Source organism: Pseudopipra pipra, chromosome 1, assembly GCF_036250125.1.
Source record: "Pseudopipra pipra isolate bDixPip1 chromosome 1, bDixPip1.hap1, whole genome shotgun sequence".
NCBI classification, from domain to species: Eukaryota; Metazoa; Chordata; class Aves; order Passeriformes; family Pipridae; genus Pseudopipra; species Pseudopipra pipra.
Window position 1 is genome coordinate 140,489,265 of NC_087549.1, and position 16,416 is coordinate 140,505,680.

The window sequence follows — 16,416 nt, forward strand, 5'->3', positions numbered from 1 at the left end:
CTTTAATAATCTTAGGTAGAAGGGAAAAAATTGCTTGTGGAAAAGCTACCCAGTTATATTCTAAATCTATCTTGGTGTTTGACAAGTAGGACTTGCAGTAAAGATAGTGGAAACATGGTTAGTATATGTTGTCCCAGCACAACATTGGTTTAATCTGATCAAAATAACTAAAGACTTAAACTTACATGGCTCAGTAATTAGTAAGTTATAGCTAAGTGGAAAACAGATATTAGAGAAAGGTGTAAATGTCTGTTCCCCCATTTACTGAAAGTCTAGGCAACAAGAGTTAATAGATGCAATTCGTTCCTTTGGTATGCTTTTCTACCTAGAAATAGAGTGCCATTTCTATTACTAGAGCAACGTAGATTCACATGAAAAGAACTAAACAAAAATCTTATTTTATCCACTGGGTCCAGGATGAATTGCTTTATGGTAATTACTGAAAAGGGTGGAGGAGAGTGCAACAAAAGGAGGGAGTAGTGCTTAATATGATGGGAACTCTGACTTCCATTTCTGCTTCCATTTCCATGTTTTCTCAAAACTGCATCCTGCCACGTGTATTTATAGGGATGCATTGAAATTTAAAAAAGGCAGTGAGGACACGGTGGAGGTGAAGGTGCCAAACAAGATCTTGGTAGTTTCCTTGCTAACCATATCTTTTTGTTCAGAACACTTGCATGTTTTTAAAATGTGGCTTGTGGTAGAACTGGAATCCAAAATGTAGACCAAGTGAACTGCTACTATCTTGAAAAGGTTAAAATTACTGTATTCAAGAGAAAGCTTGTATTTTGTGTTAGCTTGCTTACAGACACTTGGAATTGAAACTTTGTTCTTGTGAATGGGGTGGTTTCTGAGGCTGCTGTTGACTAAAGGAGCAGGTAGGGCAGTGCACTCTACCATCTCTAATACAGTGATTAGGGAAGCTGGGGAAATATTCCAGACTATAGGAAGTGTCCGGGCTCATCTGCTTTCCCTAAATAGCTTCCCTGTCATCACTGCTGGGAACATGGGCTGAAGTCACAACTGCATTTCTTATGTTCTCTGTTCCTACACAGGCCTGGCTTCTCCAAGTGCTCTAACATCAGTAGCATCCCCTTACAGTAACCGGCAGAAGTCTACAAAGCCCTTGGAAGGTAAGGAATAAAAATGGCTGAGATAAGTCCAGGCTTTTTTACTTTCTGTCAATTAACAGGTTTTACTTTCTGGTTTGCTTAGAAATTGAAGCCAGGCCTGATATGCAATTGGAATCAGATATGAAGCTTGACAAGTTGGAGTCGTTCTTGGGAAGGCTGAATAACAAAGGTTGGTAGAGTTACCAAAGGTGGCAGTGTATCCACTCTCTGACTTCAGTAAATGGATTAAAGTACCTCTTAGTTAAAATATCTGGTAACAGAAACTGAATATTTCTTTTTTCAGACTACACTTACTGATCACTTGCTTTATTTTTGTGATTCAGTCTTTACTAAATTTTAAGAAGAAAAGCATTTCTCTATTGTATTACAAATGTACGATAGAGTAAATCACAAATGCCAGAATAACTTTCTTATTTCTCTACATGTGATGTACACATCCTTCTTGAGAGCAAAATTTCTTAAAGCCACACAGCCAGTCTGAACCATATTGCCATATAGTGAAACAACTTTAAATGTAGTTTAGTGTTATTAAAATCAAGATAGGACACTAAGATGCTCCAAGCACAGTTCATTCACCTTCCTGCTTTTTTGAAAACTGACTCTCTATAGCAGTTCTTCAGCTTCCTTGTACAGCTTGTTTGCTATTTATGAAGCTGTCTAGAGTTCTCCAGTGTTTCTATTTCATATGTCTGTCCTCCATTTGTAAGACAAAAAACCTTTTGTAATTCGTAATGTGTCAGATACCATAAACAAATGCGTTCACATTTCAGCAGAGGAGGCACTAGTGTAGAATAATGACTCTGCCATACTCACTAGTCTGAAGTAGTGACTTTTCCACTTGTAGTTCTAGTAGATCTTTTCAAAGGAAGGAATTAAATGGTTGGACGCAAGATGGAATATAGAAGAAGTTAAAATGCTTATATCATCCTACCAAAACAACTCATTTTTTATAGTGCCCAAATTTTTCATTTAGCCATATTTCCCAAGCAGTTTTGTATAATGATTATTGCATATGAGTAGCAGTTACACTGTTTTGACATTCTTTACCAACACTTTTCTGAGTTAAAAAAAAAACAAACACACACACACACACACAAAACCAACAAAAACCAAAACACCACCACCCCTTCAAAAAAATGCCCACTCCAACAACTACCAAACAAGGTATGTTTACCTTTCCTAGAGTTAGAAACTCTAGTATGATTATTACTGGGTAAAGTGTTTCTTTCCTGCAGTTGCTGGGATGCAAGAGACAGTGCTGACAGTTACAGGAAGATCCGTGAAAGAGGTGATGAAGCTGGATGATGATGAAACATTTTCCAAATTCTATCGCCATGTGGATTTCCCTTCTTCCTCAGTGCCTTTGGACCTTGATGAGGACTTTGATGCCATCTTTGATCCTTATGCACCAAAGTAAGAACTACTTTTTTCCCCATTGTTTTGAATGCAGACATAGGGCCAGTGCTCAATGTTCAGCTCTAAGTCATCATAGAATCATAGAATCATAGAATAGATTGGGTTGGAAAAGACCTCCAAGATCATCAAGTCCAACCCCTGATCCAACTCCAATTACTATATCATGGCACTAAGGGCCACGTCCAATCTCTTTTTAAAAACCTCCAGGGATGGTGAATCCACCACCTCTCTGGGTAGGCCGTTCCAATGCCTGATAACCCTCTCTGTAAAGAATTTCTTCCTAACATCTAACCTAAACCTCCCCTGGCAGAGCTTGAGCCCATGTCCCCTTGTCCTATTGTTGGTTGCCTGGGAGAAGAGTCCAACCCCCGCCTGGCTATAACCTCCCTTCAGGTAGTTGAAGAGAGTGATGAGGTCGCCTCTAAGCCTTCTCTTCTCCAGACTAAACAACCCCAGCTCCCTCAGCCTCTCCTCATAGGACTTGTGCTCAAGTCCCTTCACCAGCCTCGTTGCTCTTCTCTGGACCCACTCCAGCACCTCAATATCCTTCCTGAACTGAGGGGCCCAGAGCTGAACACAATACTCAAGGTGTGGCCTCACCAATGCAGAGTACAGGGGAAGGATCACTTCCCTGCTCCTGCTGGCCACACTGTTCCTGATGCAGGCCAGGATGCCATTGGCCTTCTTGGCCACCTGGGCACACTGCTGGCTCATGTTCAGCCTCCTGTCGATCAGCACCCCCAGGTCCCTTTCCGCCTGGCTGCTCTCCAGCCACTCTGTCCCCAGCCTGTAGGTAGTCTGTCTTAGTACTGGGCATGGCCATTTCTTCTGCATATTTCTGAAATCATGCTCCCGCCTGAATTGAGGAACTGATCCTGATGTCTTGCAATTAGATGATTCTCCCTAGAAAAATTACCTGATGGTTATAAACACTGCTTGTTTTTCAGGTTGATATCTTCTGTAGCAGAGCACAAACGTGCAGTTAGGCCTACACGCAGAGTCCAGTCCTCAAGAAACCCATTGAAAATGCTGGCAGCAAGACAAGATATTCTTCATGAATACACTGAACAAAGACTGAATGTTGCCTTCATGGAGTCAAAGAGAATGAAAGTAGAAAAAAGTAAGCTAGAAAGGTGATTTGTACAAAACACCATCTTGCTATTTTAATTAAAAGTGAACCAAAATATCCCAACACAAAAGCCAGAAATGAAGGAATGGAACGTACTCTCTGAGTGGCAATAAACTGATTGAAGTCTAAGGTTAAATGTAGACGGTCTAGGAGGTCTGCAGAGAAGGGTGTGTGTGACTTCCTCAGGGAAAGCTACCTACAACCCCCTCCTGCGTGTAGGTTTAATTATTTATTTTTAGCACAGTCACCTTGTGCAGAGAGAGAGTGTGCCACAGTGCCTGCAGGGTGAGGACAGGAGATCAAGGAAAGCAGATCCAATGTTACATTATGCTGGGGCAAGAGCTGGCAAGAATAGATGAACTTTTGTTCAGGTACACTGGCCTCAATTTTGGGTCCTAATTTTCTCTCAGAAACTAGAATTAGCCTTCTTGACTCCTAAAGAGTAATTTCCATAGAGGATCAGTGCTTTGTGGCAGGGCTTTGTGTTTTACTTGTGACATTGCTTTCTCCTGACAACCAGGCAGACAGCAAAAGACATTATTGTAAAATTTATTCAAAGGTTTGTCAAGCCACTCTTACCATTTGGGGTACAAGTTTTCCTTATTACATTTGAATAAAGAAAGATCATCTTTAAACATTGACTGTATTGATGAAAATGCTAATTATGTGTGTAATACTTTCTTGCCATCTCATGAGAAGCATTTCCCTGCATTATAAATTCATGAAGTGCTTTGCCTTTGGTTGAGCAACAAGCAGAAGTAGCCAAGAATTTGGGCTTTACATTTACAGTAAAACATGACTAAGACTTTGAACTGCAAATGGCTCTTGCATCACACTGTCTGAGCCAAATTTTAAGGGAATATCAGTTAATTAACCTTGAATCTCTGCTGTCTTTTATTATTAATGACTTATAAGGCATTGAAGATCTACACAGTACTTCACAAAGCATTGGGTAAGACATGTTTCCTAATAGAGTTGGTGTTTCTGCCAAATAACATAATTCCGATGCCAGCAGTTTACTCTTGGATGATATCTAGAAACTTAGGTAATCCTAAACCCATAAACCTTTTGGGCTAGTGGTTAATTTGAGTTCAACCTGGTTTTGCTGTTTCTATTGATAAGAAGAAAAGCTGGAAATAATGGGCAGAAATTATTTTCTTAACGCAACACCCAATTTTTTAATATAATTTTGTCCTTTTTGTGTGTGTGTCTTTCCTCCAACTTCTTTTTATGTACAAGTGTCTACAAACTCAAATTTCTCAGAAGTAGCACTTGCTGGCCTGGCAAGCAAAGAGAACTTCAGCAACATTAGCCTGCGGAGTGTTAATCTAACAGAGCAAAACTCTAACAACAGTGCTGTGCCATACAAGAAGCTAATGCTCCTGCAAATTAAAGGTATGCTGGAACTGCTTTTACTTTCCATAAATAATAGACTGAATGTAACATGTGGGAGTTGCTACCACAGTTGGATGCTTAGCTTGCTCTAGATCTTCAGCTCAAGATTTCTGTCCAAAACTTAAAAGAATAAGTGACAACTGCGTGACTAAAGTTAAACCTTACAAATAAGTTTGCATTGTGCCACTGGTGTGTGTCTTCCAGGGAGAAAAACACAGTATTTCAGAAATTCTAGCCATCTCCTATGGAAATTTTTTAACTGTCCCACTCTTCCAGTGCTCAGTATAACTCGGAAGTGACATGACAGTGTTCTTGCTCCACTTCCCCTTACAGTGCATAGTAATGTATCTGATTCTGCAGAAATAATAGCTACTATTTTGGCAAAGTAAAATTCCTAACACCTTTTACTGCCTACGGTTACTCTGTCATAGCTTCACTTAAGCAAATGTAAAGGGTTCTGGAATTTTGCTGCTGTCTGCCATTTACTTAATTCATTTCTTTCCAGAAGGACACAGAGTTGTTGAGCCAAGAACAGGAAATAATAGAAATATTAGTTGATAGGAAACAAGTTATTTTGTTTTCTATGAGTAAACTCTTTTCACAGTAATAGTCTTTTAATTCTTCTTTAACAGTCTGTTTCCATATATTTTGCTAAATGTGCTGGGGTTGTTTGTATTTCATTGAAAACAAATTAGATCTTGGCACTTGATAATAGTAGTTGAAGGAATAAAATTAACTTTATTTTCTCTTTAGGAAGAAGACATGTTCAAACAAGATTAGTTGAACCTAGAGCCTCATCACTCAACAGCGGAGACTGTTTCCTGTTGTTAACTCCACATTTATGTTTCTTATGGGTAGGAGAGTTTGCAAATGTCATAGAAAAAGCAAAGGTCAGTACTATTTTGGGGTTTTATTATTTGTTTTTAGAACTGTTGCAGTATATTTCTCTTTGATCAATCCTTGGTGGCAGTTCTCTCAAAAAGTGACATGTAACTGATAGTCCATGACAGGTAGATATGCAGGATTCCTGAAAATATGTTTTAGCCTATGCACTGAATGAAAGCTGATGTAGGAGCATGTAGGTTGTGAAGCTGCAAGAGAAAAGAGGATATCCTCAGGATACAGATTTGGACTCAAACAAAAATAGTCTGAATTGCAGGATGTCCTTTTTATTCCCATGTTCATTGAGATCAGGTCTTGTTTTAAGGTAAATGGAAGAATGAATGCATTTCTGTAACTTTTTTTTCCAGTGTCTGTTTATTTAGTGCAACAAATAATAACCATTTCTTCTGTTATTTGCTCTATTATATCCCATTTATACTGCACAAGAATTCCAAAGACTTAAGCAATCCTCTTCAGATAACTGTTAATCTCTTAGGCTTCAGAACTTGCAACTTTAATTCAGACAAAGAGGGAACTTGGCTGTAGAGCTTCTTATATACAAACTATAGAAGAAGGAATAAATACTCATACCCATGCAGCCAAAGACTTCTGGAAACTCCTTGGTGGACAGACAAATTACCAGTGTAAGCATTCTTATAGTTACAATATCTGATGTTCTATCACAGTAAAATAGTCGAGTCAGTTCTGTTTAGTAAAAGATGTTAATTCTTTTATTATTTTTGACAATCTTTTCCTTAAGCTGCTGGAAGTCCTGAAGAAGATGAAATGTATGAAGCTGCAATAATAGAAACAAATTGCATTTACCGCCTCGTAGAAGATAAGCTCATTCCTGAGGATGACTACTGGGGAAAGGTGCCAAAATGCACCCTGCTACAACCAAAAGAGGTATCGTGCCACTTACTGCTCCTGTGGTAAGTGCAGGAACATGTAACTGATAATGACCTTCAGTAACTGCAAATGCTCATGGAGAGGATCACTGAAAATTGGGTCCTCCATACTTCTGAAAGGCTTCTGAACACTTTGCTGTCTAGAGTGTGCTACAGGTTTCAAGAAATTTGATCGTGTTATCTTTAAAGTGAAATACCATTTTAGGAGGTGTAAACATTTTTGTCAACAGTGGCTCACTTCAGAATCATGAAGTGCAAAACAGGTAGCACTTCAGAAAAACAAAACAAAACCAAACCCTGTTTTTATTTCTAACCTTAGCAGTCTTTTCCCTTTCAAACAACCATTTCACCCATCTAAGTCAGAATCAGAGCAGATTTCTAAACTAAAGACACAATGCATTTTCTTGAAAGTATTGAGTCACTGCCTGTTTACTGAGCCAGTTACCCATGTTGTGCTCTGTCAGCCTTCCCTGGCTGCAGGACAAGGCATAGGTCAAAAAGTCAGGGAAAGCTGCTGTAACTAGACAGCAATCAGTCATGCAATGGAATCAGGTTTTTAGCAATAAGAGCTCTCTAATCTGCTAGTGACTTAGCTGTCACCTAAAGATACACCTCACAGCATTCCCCATACTTGCTTCCAATCATCCTCAGCAATTAGACATCACAGTACAGACCACTGCCCTGTCCATACTTGCATTGCAGTGCTACTTGTTAGTGTCCTGCAGAAACTCGCATATTTGGAGGAATTTCTGTTCAGCACAAGGAAACTGGAGGACCAGGGTATCACCTAACCTAATAGTAGGTTGTTGGTGTTTTATGTTTGGTTTGGTTTTTAGGTGCTGGTGTTTGATTTTGGCAGTGAAGTATATGTATGGCATGGAAAGGAAGTTACTTTAGCACAGAGAAAAGTGGCATTCCAGCTGGCAAAACACTTGTGGAATGGCACCTTTGACTACTCCAATTGTGACATAAATCCTCTGGATCCAGGAGAATGCAATCCCCTTATACCCAGGTATTGTAACTTAAATTTATTCTCATTGCAGATACCTAGTTTTCTTGTCCGTTTTTCACAGTGTTTAATTTGATTCTATGTCTTTTGTTCCCTTGTACAGAAAGGGACAAGGACGCCCAGACTGGGCTGTGTTTGGCAGACTCACAGAACATAACGAGACCATACTGTTCAAAGAAAAATTTCTTGACTGGACAGAACTGAAGAAACTCAATGAGAAGAATTCTAGTGAATCCCTTCACCAGAAGGTGCATATAATAAACATGCTAGGTATTTCAAACTAGGTGACTTAGCTGGGATAGAAGCCAGGGAAGCTTGTTCTCAAGGAATCCAGAGCACATTTATTATCTTGTGAGCTCTGACCTAGGGGTCAAAGCATCACCTCCTACAGTGAACCCCTAGAGTTGCTTTATATTATTATTATTTATATAGTATTTTATATATTTTTTTTTAATTAATCAATTAATTAATTAATTCTGTATGAGCCAGGCAGCTCAATGAATGGTGCCAAGGTGGCTTTGACAAGGCATCAAAAGATGACAAGATACTAAAGTACTGAAATATTCAGAAGTCAAACTGTTTGACTGGAACGGTGGGGTAAGAAGAAAAAAAGCTATGTTCAAAGAAATCTCTCCTCTGTGTTTTTTGACAGGAAGAATCCAGATCTGACTCTAAACCATATGATGTCATGCTAATGGTACCTGTGCCTCAAACAACTGTAGGCACTGTCTTGGATGGAATGAATATTGGCCGGGGCTATGGACTTGTAGAAGGAGAAGATGGGAGGCAGTTTGAAATTATCACTGCATCTGTGGATGTCTGGCACATTCTGGAATTTGACTATAGTAGACTACCTAAGCAAAGCATAGGGCAATTCCATGAGGGAGACACATATGTGGTGAAGTGGAAGTACATGGTGAGCACTACAGGTTAGTGAACAATTCCATTTCATCCAGCTGAAACATGGAGAAGTGCAACTAAAACTGCTGCTCCTAGTGGTGAAATCCAGACCTAGACTTCTTTGGATAAGAGGCTGTTTTAAAGGTTGGGGCTGATAATTTAGCCTTCCTAGGCCATAAGAAGCAGAGCTTCTTATTTTATTTTGTTTAAAAAAAAGCAATAGAAAAAAAAGTAGTTATTTTTCATACATCAAATGTAATGCTGTCCATCTCTGCTTTTGACCAACATTGGTGGTGTACACATTCACAGGACAGCTCATTAAGCCAGAATTGTGTCCACAGCTTAACACCAAAATAACAAGGCAGCTGGACTAATGACAGTGGTCTGAATGTCTTGCAAGAGACGTAGGTTTAGTAACAAGGAACGCCTTTGCTGGATAATTGAGATAGGTAACAATGACAGGAAAAGCTCTTGCCAACCCATTGCCCTTGCTGTCCCTTTTGCTGTTGCTGGAAACCTTTTGCTGTGGGTTTCAGGCTCAGCAGTGTTCTGACAAAGAGCCTGAGTGCAGCAGGTAAAGGCTGAGAATCAGTCAGCTCAGGAAGCCCGTTGGAACTCACCCTTCTGACACTAAACTAAGAATAGGTGGCTTTTGTGGTAAATTAAATAGAAATAGTCTAAAAATGATTGTTGGAAATAGAAGTATATTAAAATCAATTGAAAGCAGTGTAACAGTTATACAGCTTCAGACTTTTAGCCAAAAACCGTAGGTAGGTCTTAGTCAAGATCGTTGAGTTCAGATACTGACAAATCCAAGAAAAACATGAAAGCTTGTAAGTCTTGGGAGAAGTTCACTAATACTGAATTGTAAACAGACTTCTAAGCCAAATGGATGAAAACATATTCCATCACTCCAAAACAGAATAAATTTTTATGTAGGAGGCAGTACTTTTTATGAGCTGAATGTACAGATAGGAGTGAAAACCATAAATTTTAGAAGTGAGTAGTGGTTTGAATATTCTCAACTTGAAAAAAACAGGATGTTTTCTCCTAAGTGTTTCAGTTGGATGCTGCTCAGCACTGCTGGAATCAAGACAGAAGTTTTAATACTTTTTTAAGAATCTGTTTTAAAACTCTCAGCTTTTCTTAAAGCTTTGGTTTAGTTATATCCATTTATTCCCTATTCACTGGAAAGAGTGAAATATTCCATAATTGGTTGTATTGTTGAACTTCATTTGCTGTAAACATTATTTGCTTATCATAATAACTAAATACTGATCTTTAAAAAAAAAAAAAGTTGCCGTTTCCCTGCTGCCAAGGAACAGTGTGTAATGTGGAAAATGAGCCATAATGCACTCTTCTGGTAATATAACTGGACATACCATTTCACATGCAAATTGGCTCAAGTGCTGTCAGTTATTTTTCTCCAGATAGTACCAATCTTTCTACATCTCTTTCTCCTGCCAACACAGGCTTCTCTGCCTGGGGGGCTCACATCCACCTGAGGAGACAATGCCAACTCTGCGTAGGGACACGCTGGCTTGGAGGCTTAATGTTCCTCCAACTGGACATTTTATCTTCCCTGTTCTGGATGGGATAGTGCTGAGCTGGCAGATGAGATTAAACCATGTGCTGTTTAAACCTATAGCCAGCGTACTTTCTTCAGCATGTGCTTTCTGTTTCACAGTTGGAAGCAGACAAAAAGGAGAGCAACAAGTAAGGGCTGTTGGAAAAGAGAAATGTGTGTATTTCTTTTGGCAAGGAAGGCACTCCACAGTGAGTGAAAAAGGAACATCGGCACTGATGACAGTGGAACTTGATGAAGAGAGAGGAGCACAGGTGAGCTTTCTAGGTGGCAGACCTGGTAAGATTTGCCTTCCCAGGTAGCCACTAATGGTAAATGGGAATTGTCTTTTTTGGCGTCCTCCCTTTCTGTAAAGGTGTTCTTGCCATTACAAATAGTCAGACCTCAGAATTACTTTTGGTGTTACTCCAACTGCCAGAGACATGTAAGCTCCTTTATGGATTGTCATTCCCAAATCTCACTTCTAAAGATTATACTTCTGAGAAAGGCTGAAGGAGGTCTTCTCTCCTTTCAGGAATATGTGAAGCACATATTCATGCCTTCAATTCAAGTACATGTTCAGATAACAGAACTGTCTTCCTAGTGCTGAGGAGAAGCACTTTCTGCAGGCCAAGACCAAAAAATTAATTTGAAACTTTTAATTTGTTTACTCTGTAATTAGACATAAATGGCCTTGTTTTTTATAGATTCTAACAAATGCAGATGCAGCTAGTTTGAAGCCAAGAGGACAGGCTAGCTTTCTTTGTCTTTAGGCAGACTTGGGCTATACTGTGGCTTCACTGTTACCAGCATCCGAGGTGGGAGGTTTAAAGTTAGTTCCTATACCTTGGTCATGCTGTAATTACTTTTTTTAACAGCAGTGTAGACATGACCAGCAAGACAGGAGTTCATAGAATAGAAATGTAAATGCCCTTGTTCAAGAGCGAGTCTCTGCAACAAAGCTGATTGAGCAATTTGCCATGTCAGTTTGATACTCAAAATACAACATTTAGTGAGCAGATAACATGCACGTTGTCACAGGAACCAGTTTTACAGCAAATTTTGAACCCATTTCAGTTCCTCAGTTACCTCCATAATGGTTTCAAAGAACATCAGTGAAGGTGGACCAGTTCTGTAAAGAGTTCAAATAATGGTTGGAGTTTAAACCAGTCTAAATCAAAGTTTATTTGGTATTCCTTATCCTCTGAAACTCTTGATTGTTGGATTCTAGCTGGAAGTTTCTTTTAATATGCAGGTCACATATGAAACCCATTGCATGCTGATATATGGTAATTTAAACAATAGTCAGCAGTTTTAAAGCAAAAGGAAAGCCATCTTCATGGATGGCCATAACTATATAATTTTTAATAATCCACAGAGTCTAGTTTTTCTGAGTCTGTATACTTGCTTCATTTTTCTAATGAAAAGTGGTGCTTTCAATTTCCAGGTACAAGTGCTTCAAGGGAAAGAACCCCCATGCTTCCTGCAGTGCTTCCAAGGAGGGATGATTGTGCATGCTGGAAGAAGGGAAGAGGAAGAAGAAAATGCACAAAGTAAATTATTGTTAGTTAAGAGCTTCTGCCCCAAAATCCTTTTTTAGATATTGTGGAGGGCTTTGAATTCAGTCTCAACTACCGTACCCTGTAGAAAGAGGAAATTAATGCCATGAAACTCTTAAAACAGCTTTGCAATGCTTTGTTTCAAGGTAGTCTGTTTCTTCTTTGAGCATAGAAAGATTGTATTGGTGCACATATAAATTGTTCTAATTGGTTTCTAATTAAGCTAAGTACCTGTTTGCTTTAAAATGTATTCTTTTTTACATAGTCTGGGGAAAAAAAAAAAGGTGTTTTTATGAGCAGTTCTTCTGCTCCAAGGAAAGCTCTAAGCTTTTGTTACCCAATCACTCCTTTTTGTAACATATTCCTTGAATGCTATAGTTGAGGTAGGAGAATTTCAATGCAAGTGTAGCTTGGACATGTTCCAGTTTGCACCTGAATGTGACCTTCTGTGCCTAAGGTGCAGAGGGGAAGAGGAGCTGATAGGAATACTGTATTTGTCTTCCTTTTCCCCCCTTATGAAACAGCAGAACTTGACTGTATTGCTCTGTTAAGCTCTTCAGCTCTCATTACTTGTACTCTTGTAGCAAGGTTTCAGAAGGCATCTTTTCCGTACTGGGGTTTCTCAAGTAGTGTTAGCCAAACCTGGTGCTTAGCTAGTTTGTTCTGTGACCATGTAGGTAATGCAGTAGGTAAAATTCATCCAGTGTGAGAACAGCTGTTCCAGAGGAGAGGGTTTGAATTTTCAATGCCATGTGACTGTGTAATACTGCTGCACTGTTCCTGTCTGCTCCAGGTGACTGGAGGCTATATTGCGTGCGAGGAGAAGTTCCCAATGAAGGAAACTTACTTGAAGTAGCATGTCACTGCAGCAGCCTGCGCTCCCGGACATCCATGATTGTCCTCAATATAAATAAAGCTCTTATCTACCTGTGGCATGGCTGCAAAGCTCAATCTCACACCAAGGATGTAGGAAGAACAGCAGCCAATAAAATAAAAGAACAGTGAGTGTCTGACCTATATTTTGGAGATGGTTATATAGGCTATCAATTTACTTAAAATAGTCTGACTCAAAGAAAATTTGAAATAAATAAATCTGTCTTCTGAGTACAAATGCAACATGTGCATGCTTGGTGAGGAGGACAAGCTGGTTTGGTAGAGGGGAGAAAATGTTCTGTAATCACTTTCACTGAAGGTCGAATGCTTTTATTAATAGACTCATAGAATGGTTTGAATTGGAAGGGACCTTCAAGATCACCTAGTTCCAACCCCCTTGCCAGGAGAGACACCTTCCATTAGACCAGGTTGCTCAAAGCACCTTGAAAACTTTCAGGAATGGGACATCCACATTCTTCCTACTGTACTAATTACAGTTGCAAAAAAACCCAGACACTTTCTATTTGGAGGGCTCAATATCTGAATACCAAATTAAATTACAGTTGATAAGAGGATTAGAGTCTACTCTTGTGAATAAGGATGAGGAAATTATTTTGGGAAAGCATGCAAGGAGGACATCAGCAGTTACAAAAGCAGGCAGTGAAAATCCCTACTCGAGAGCTCATGTAAGCATCTCCTCCACTCTGGGAATGGGATCAGAAATGGTATGAGAATGGTTGTTGAAATTCCCTGTCTTGTTTTTTGATAATTTTTCAAAGTGCTTGTGTTGACATGAAGTGTACAACAAGCCTAGAGGGTACTTTGGGGTTCTAATAATGCAAATGGCCAACAGGTTTGTGTTAGCTGTGTTTGGGGCAGGAACACTGGGTTCACTCTCTCTCTCTTTGTGTTTTGTAGATGCCCGCTGGAGGCAGGGCTGCACAGCAGCAGCAAGGTGACAATTCATGAATGTGATGAAGGGTCAGAGCCCTTGGGATTCTGGGACGCGTTAGGAAGGAGAGATCGAAAGGCCTATGATTGCATGTTGCAAGGTAGATCTGCCTTCCTGGATTTGGCACTCACATTTTACTTTACTGGTCTATGGTATTGTAAGATTTAATGTAAAGTTCTTCAAAGAACTTCTTGATAGTTGAGATGATCCCTTCAGAGAGATGCTTCCAAAAATCTACTGAGTTAAGTCATACTTTTCTAGAATGAAAGTGTTGGAAAACCAAGTGTTTCATTTTGTTCTTCCCCCTTCTGCTGCCATCTGTATTCAGGCAGCTCAGAGCAAGAGTTAACACCATTACCAGTACACTTTGCTTCTCTTCTGAAGGGATTTAGGAGGTACTTCTGCACACATTCCCATCCAGTCTTTGCATTGAAACTGCCAACAAAGGTAGCTGGGGAGTTGATTTACCAAGTGGAAAATTTGTTAGCTCACTCAAACTCTGAGTGAGCTTGCTTCAATTAAGCTGCAAAACAGCCAGTTATGAAATGGCTGATAGTAACTAGCCAGGATCAGATTCAAACTGATGGCAGCCAGCCGTTCAGCTCAACTTCTTCACAGCTGTTGCTAGTCCGCCAAGACATCTGGTTGTCTTTCCTGATTTTTCAAAAACCAGAGAATTTACAGTCACTTTAAAAGTGACTGTAAATTATGTTTTTATTTTTCACAATCATCTCTGACATTTTCTGTTACAAATCTTCTTAAATTCTGTTCTTTTAAGATCCTGGAAAGTTTAATTTCACCCCCCGACTGTTCAGCCTCAGTAGTTCATCAGGAGAATTCTCAGCCACTGAGTATGTTTACCCTTCAAGAGACCCTGCTGTCATCAATTCTATGCCATTCTTGCAAGAGGATCTTTACACTGCCCCACAACCAGGTATATGCTTTAAAATACTTATGTAACAGGAAAACAGATAACTGTATCCTGCAGCAGACAGTGCTTCAGTAGCTGTAAGCACTTTTAACTTGATTTATTGCAGGAAAATGTGTGCACGTGATGCTTATACAGCATTAAGAAATAACTAATTTTTCCCTTACAAAGATGCTGAGAACTAATCGAATGTATATGTATCCTAAAAGCTTGCTATAGAAATACATTGTTTATGTCAGATAAGCAAGAGTCCATCTGAGGTTTAGCTGGATGATTAACAAAAGGGATTGGTAAACTGTGAAAGGATCCCGTTGTCATGCTGACAAGCATGTGAGACTGGGGTTGTTTAGGGGATTATAAGAACTAATAAGTGACTGACGATGGGTTTGTTATTTTCTGACTGCTTAGCACTGTTCCTTGTTGACAATCACCATGAAGTGTACCTGTGGCAAGGCTGGTGGCCTGTGGAAAACAAAATCACTGGATCAGCTCGAATCAGGTGGGCTACAGACAGGAAATGCGCCATGGAGACAGTGCTCCAGTACTGCAAAGGTAACAGATTGCTGTGCCTGACTGCTTTGAGAGTGTCATACCTTTCCATGCCTTGCTGTCTTGAGCTGAAAGGTGCTCCCCCTATTTTATCAATAAACATCAGCTTATTTGAAGATACATTCTCCACTCTTTCTTAGCAAAGAATTTGCCTAGTAATAGCATTGTTCCCAAATTGCCAAGATACTTTGCTGACTTAATTCTCAGAGGAAAGGTTTTATTTTTTTTCTGTGCCCCTAGTGGAGGAGAATAGCTCAGACATCAGATCTCTAAAAGTGAATACTGAGAACACACCCTCGTAAACCCGAATGCTTTCTGTATAGCTCCTCTTAAATTTCATAAGCTTCTGTGTATCAAAAAGACTGAATGAAGATACTGTTGGCTGATGTTACTGGGTGTTGATTTAGTGGGGGAGGTGGAAAGACTTTGAAAATCAAGAGCAAGTCTCACATGGAAACTGGTGGCTATTGGAAATTGTGGAGGACAGAGCCTCAGCTCTGTCCTCATTTCTGCAAGATAGTTGTTGCCACTCAGTGTGCAGTGATTCAAGCTGCATTTGATATCATGTAAGAGTACAGTGCCTAGAGATTATTTTCTGCACTAGTAGAGGTTCTTTGAGACACCATAATGCTGCCTTCTCACTTCATCTACTATTATGTGAGGCTGAGAACAGTCCTTGCATCTTCTGACAGAAGATGAATAAAGAAAGGTGCGAAGTTACCATGCAGGAGAGAGGGCATAAATAACAGCCGTGTTCTGTTAATTCAGAGCAGTTTCCTACTGTGAACAAGTCGCTGGGGCTTAATTGGTGCAAACTGTGTCCTCTTGCAAGGAAATCCTGATTGCTTATAGACCTTGAGACCTCATGATGCCACTGATTTCTTCTGTAGCAAATAAACTTCGTAACTTGTGACACAGTGGATGGTAATGCATTGTCTCTCATGGACATTTGTATATTTGAAGAGGGAAAGTGATATCCTGGTTGGATTCCATCCTTATGCCGATAAGCCAGTCTTTGCTTTGCAATGTTTAGGTCAAATAGGAGTAACAACAAGTGTTGTGTTTCAGTTGTCTTGTGTCACTGAGTGGAGTCGGTAACACCTGGCAGGAGACAGCTGAAAACCTGTACTCCAGACATTGAAATGTGACCTTTACTGGACTGCATTATGGCTCAATGTGGTTCATCAGGTGTCTCTGGCACTGCCCTGCAAAACAGCAG

General features: G+C 39.8%; 1 protein-coding gene across 18 annotated transcripts in view; it reads left to right on the forward strand.

Annotated features, from left to right (window-relative positions):
* The window catches only part of SVIL (supervillin), a 138,819-nt gene that overhangs the window by 117,365 nt on the left and 5,038 nt on the right, over positions 1 to 16,416 (forward strand). For all 18 annotated transcript variants that reach the window (XM_064636586.1, XM_064636602.1, XM_064636523.1 and 15 more), the window contains 17 exons: positions 1,056 to 1,133; positions 1,216 to 1,302; positions 2,369 to 2,546; positions 3,497 to 3,669; positions 4,918 to 5,073; positions 5,827 to 5,963; positions 6,452 to 6,599; positions 6,716 to 6,861; positions 7,700 to 7,875; positions 7,976 to 8,120; positions 8,525 to 8,801; positions 10,460 to 10,611; positions 11,784 to 11,889; positions 12,689 to 12,896; positions 13,687 to 13,820; positions 14,499 to 14,654; positions 15,057 to 15,200. In XM_064636586.1, the coding sequence (XP_064492656.1) occupies positions 1,056 to 1,133; positions 1,216 to 1,302; positions 2,369 to 2,546; positions 3,497 to 3,669; positions 4,918 to 5,073; positions 5,827 to 5,963; positions 6,452 to 6,599; positions 6,716 to 6,861; positions 7,700 to 7,875; positions 7,976 to 8,120; positions 8,525 to 8,801; positions 10,460 to 10,611; positions 11,784 to 11,889; positions 12,689 to 12,896; positions 13,687 to 13,820; positions 14,499 to 14,654; positions 15,057 to 15,200 (2,601 nt within the window). The remainder of the gene's footprint in view (positions 1 to 1,055; positions 1,134 to 1,215; positions 1,303 to 2,368; positions 2,547 to 3,496; positions 3,670 to 4,917; positions 5,074 to 5,826; positions 5,964 to 6,451; positions 6,600 to 6,715; positions 6,862 to 7,699; positions 7,876 to 7,975; positions 8,121 to 8,524; positions 8,802 to 10,459; positions 10,612 to 11,783; positions 11,890 to 12,688; positions 12,897 to 13,686; positions 13,821 to 14,498; positions 14,655 to 15,056; positions 15,201 to 16,416) is intronic.